General features: G+C 40.5%; 1 protein-coding gene across 1 annotated transcript; it reads left to right on the top strand.

The window, feature by feature from the left end:
- Positions 1-509: 509 nt before the first annotated feature.
- LOC148850598 (protein MIZU-KUSSEI 1-like) lies at positions 510-1,256 on the top strand. Its single transcript, XM_088945643.1, has one exon. The coding sequence runs from the start codon at positions 510-512 to the stop codon at positions 1,254-1,256; it is 747 nt and encodes a 248-aa protein (XP_088801769.1).
- Positions 1,257-1,883: the final 627 nt, after the last annotated feature.

The raw sequence follows: 1,883 nt of genomic DNA, 5'->3' as shown, positions 1-1,883 counted from the left end.
ATTCTCCTTCTCCATAAGAAAATTCATTCTTTTGTGAGTGCGCCCAGGACTGCAAAACAATACCCCTTAACAAGGGACTGTTTCAGAATTCAGATATTCTCTCCTCCATCGGGTTTCTCACTCATCAATCATTTCTGATCCAGGAAAGAGCAAAACCCCTTCAGTCCTGTGGGTTTTTGAGCTAGCATGAAGCATGCGCTAGTTGACTGTAACTGTATACCTATTTGGTTTCTCTTTCTAGGAGCATTAACCACTCCAAAAGACTTAGACTTACTTGTCTTTTCAATATTTATTTGAAATTGCCTATTAAATAAACAAATGTAATGTCTGTATATAGAGCTTTAATAAAAAAAAAATTAACGAATAGAAATAGTCGTTAAGAATTTATAATATGACTGGACTCTCACCATCTATATAATACCTTAATCCGTCACCAGTTTCCACACCAGAAGCCACCTTTCCCTCTAAAGAACAAGCGCCAGCAACAGACTGATCCCTACAACTGCACCATGTCGCATCGAACAAGCGATGGTGGTGGTGTCACCAACATTGTCAACGGTGTCATCGTGGTCAACTGTGAGAAACAAGTTAGATCATGGAGGCTTCTTCGCTCCTTTCTGGAGCTCCTCATCCCCAGCTGCAACTGCACCACTTACCTAGAACAACAGAGAGAAGAGGACGTCGAAGCAAGACAAGGGAAGTATATGACCAACAACTACTATAATTCACGAAGAAACTGCAATTCCACCATCATCAAAACCACCGTTACGGGTACAATCTATGGGCACCGCCGTGGGAAAGTTAGCTTTTGCGTCCAAGCAAACCCAGAGACCGCTCCCATCATCCTCCTGGAGCTTGCTGTTTCCACTGCCCTCCTTGCAAAAGAAATGGAGAGTGGGCTTGTCCGAATCACACTTGAGTGCAACCTCAACTCTGGGACGAGTAACCTTCGCTCTTCAGCTCTTTTGTCAGTCCCACTGTGGACCATGTACTGCAATGGGAGAAAGGTGGGCTTTGCAGTCAGGCGCCGACCTACGCAGGCTGATATGGACATTCTGTGGCAATTGCGGTCTGTGCTCGTGGGCACCGGCATTATTAGTGGGAAGGAAGAACTCGATGGTGACAATGAGCTTATTTATCTACGAGCCAAATTTAACCGTGTTACTGGATCATCCAACTCCGAATCCTTCCATTTCATCAACCCTGATCTGGACATTGATCAAGACCTCAGTATTTTCTTCCTCCGCACTCAATGACTTCCGAGGTGCCTGTTACCTTTTTGAGTCCATACCATCTGTTCAAAAAGAAAAAATAAATGGTTGTGCGTTAGGGATGTATAATAACAAATAATAACGCCCCATGTCAACCATAAAATGTATATGACCTACGTACAACAATTCAATCTTTCACTCCCCTAACACAGCCAACAAAGTTCAACTAATCCATAAAAATGGATTTAGTTCTATTTTACATGGAAGTCAAGGAATGTATATTTTCAAGAAAATGTTGAGTCCCCATTTCTTTTTTAGGAAGTTACTTATGTTGGTAAGTATTTTCCCAGGAAACGCCTATCTGGGTAAGTGTATTTATCCACATTCTTTTATTTCCTATAAATAAGATAATGACCGTTTTAGCCATAAAAATACATTATTAAGGGAAAACTCATTTTTTTGGATTTTGAGAAAGGGAAAGTTGGTCAATAGGATTTTGGTTTCCATTGACCAAAAAATCCATGTTCTTTTTTTTAGATTTATGTAGGGATTAGGGAAATTTTATTTTCTTGAGACAAAAATACTTCTTTCATTAATGGAATTTTAGGGCTAAAACAGTCGGTCTTGTTTACCTGGGAAATAAAAGAACATAGGCAAATGCACTTATTCAGG

Source organism: Nelumbo lutea, chromosome 5 (genome assembly GCF_056320005.1).
Source record: "Nelumbo lutea isolate HS-2025 chromosome 5, American lotus-T2T, whole genome shotgun sequence".
Classification (NCBI taxonomy): Eukaryota; Viridiplantae; Streptophyta; class Magnoliopsida; order Proteales; family Nelumbonaceae; genus Nelumbo; species Nelumbo lutea.
Note: the sequence above shows the minus strand (reverse complement) of the source record. Positions and strands in the feature narration are given on the sequence as shown.

Excerpts from the sequence above, each read along its gene's own strand:
- LOC148850598 (XM_088945643.1), top strand. The coding sequence starts at position 510 with ATGTCGCATCGAACAAGCGATGGTGGTGGTGTCACCAACATTGTCAAC.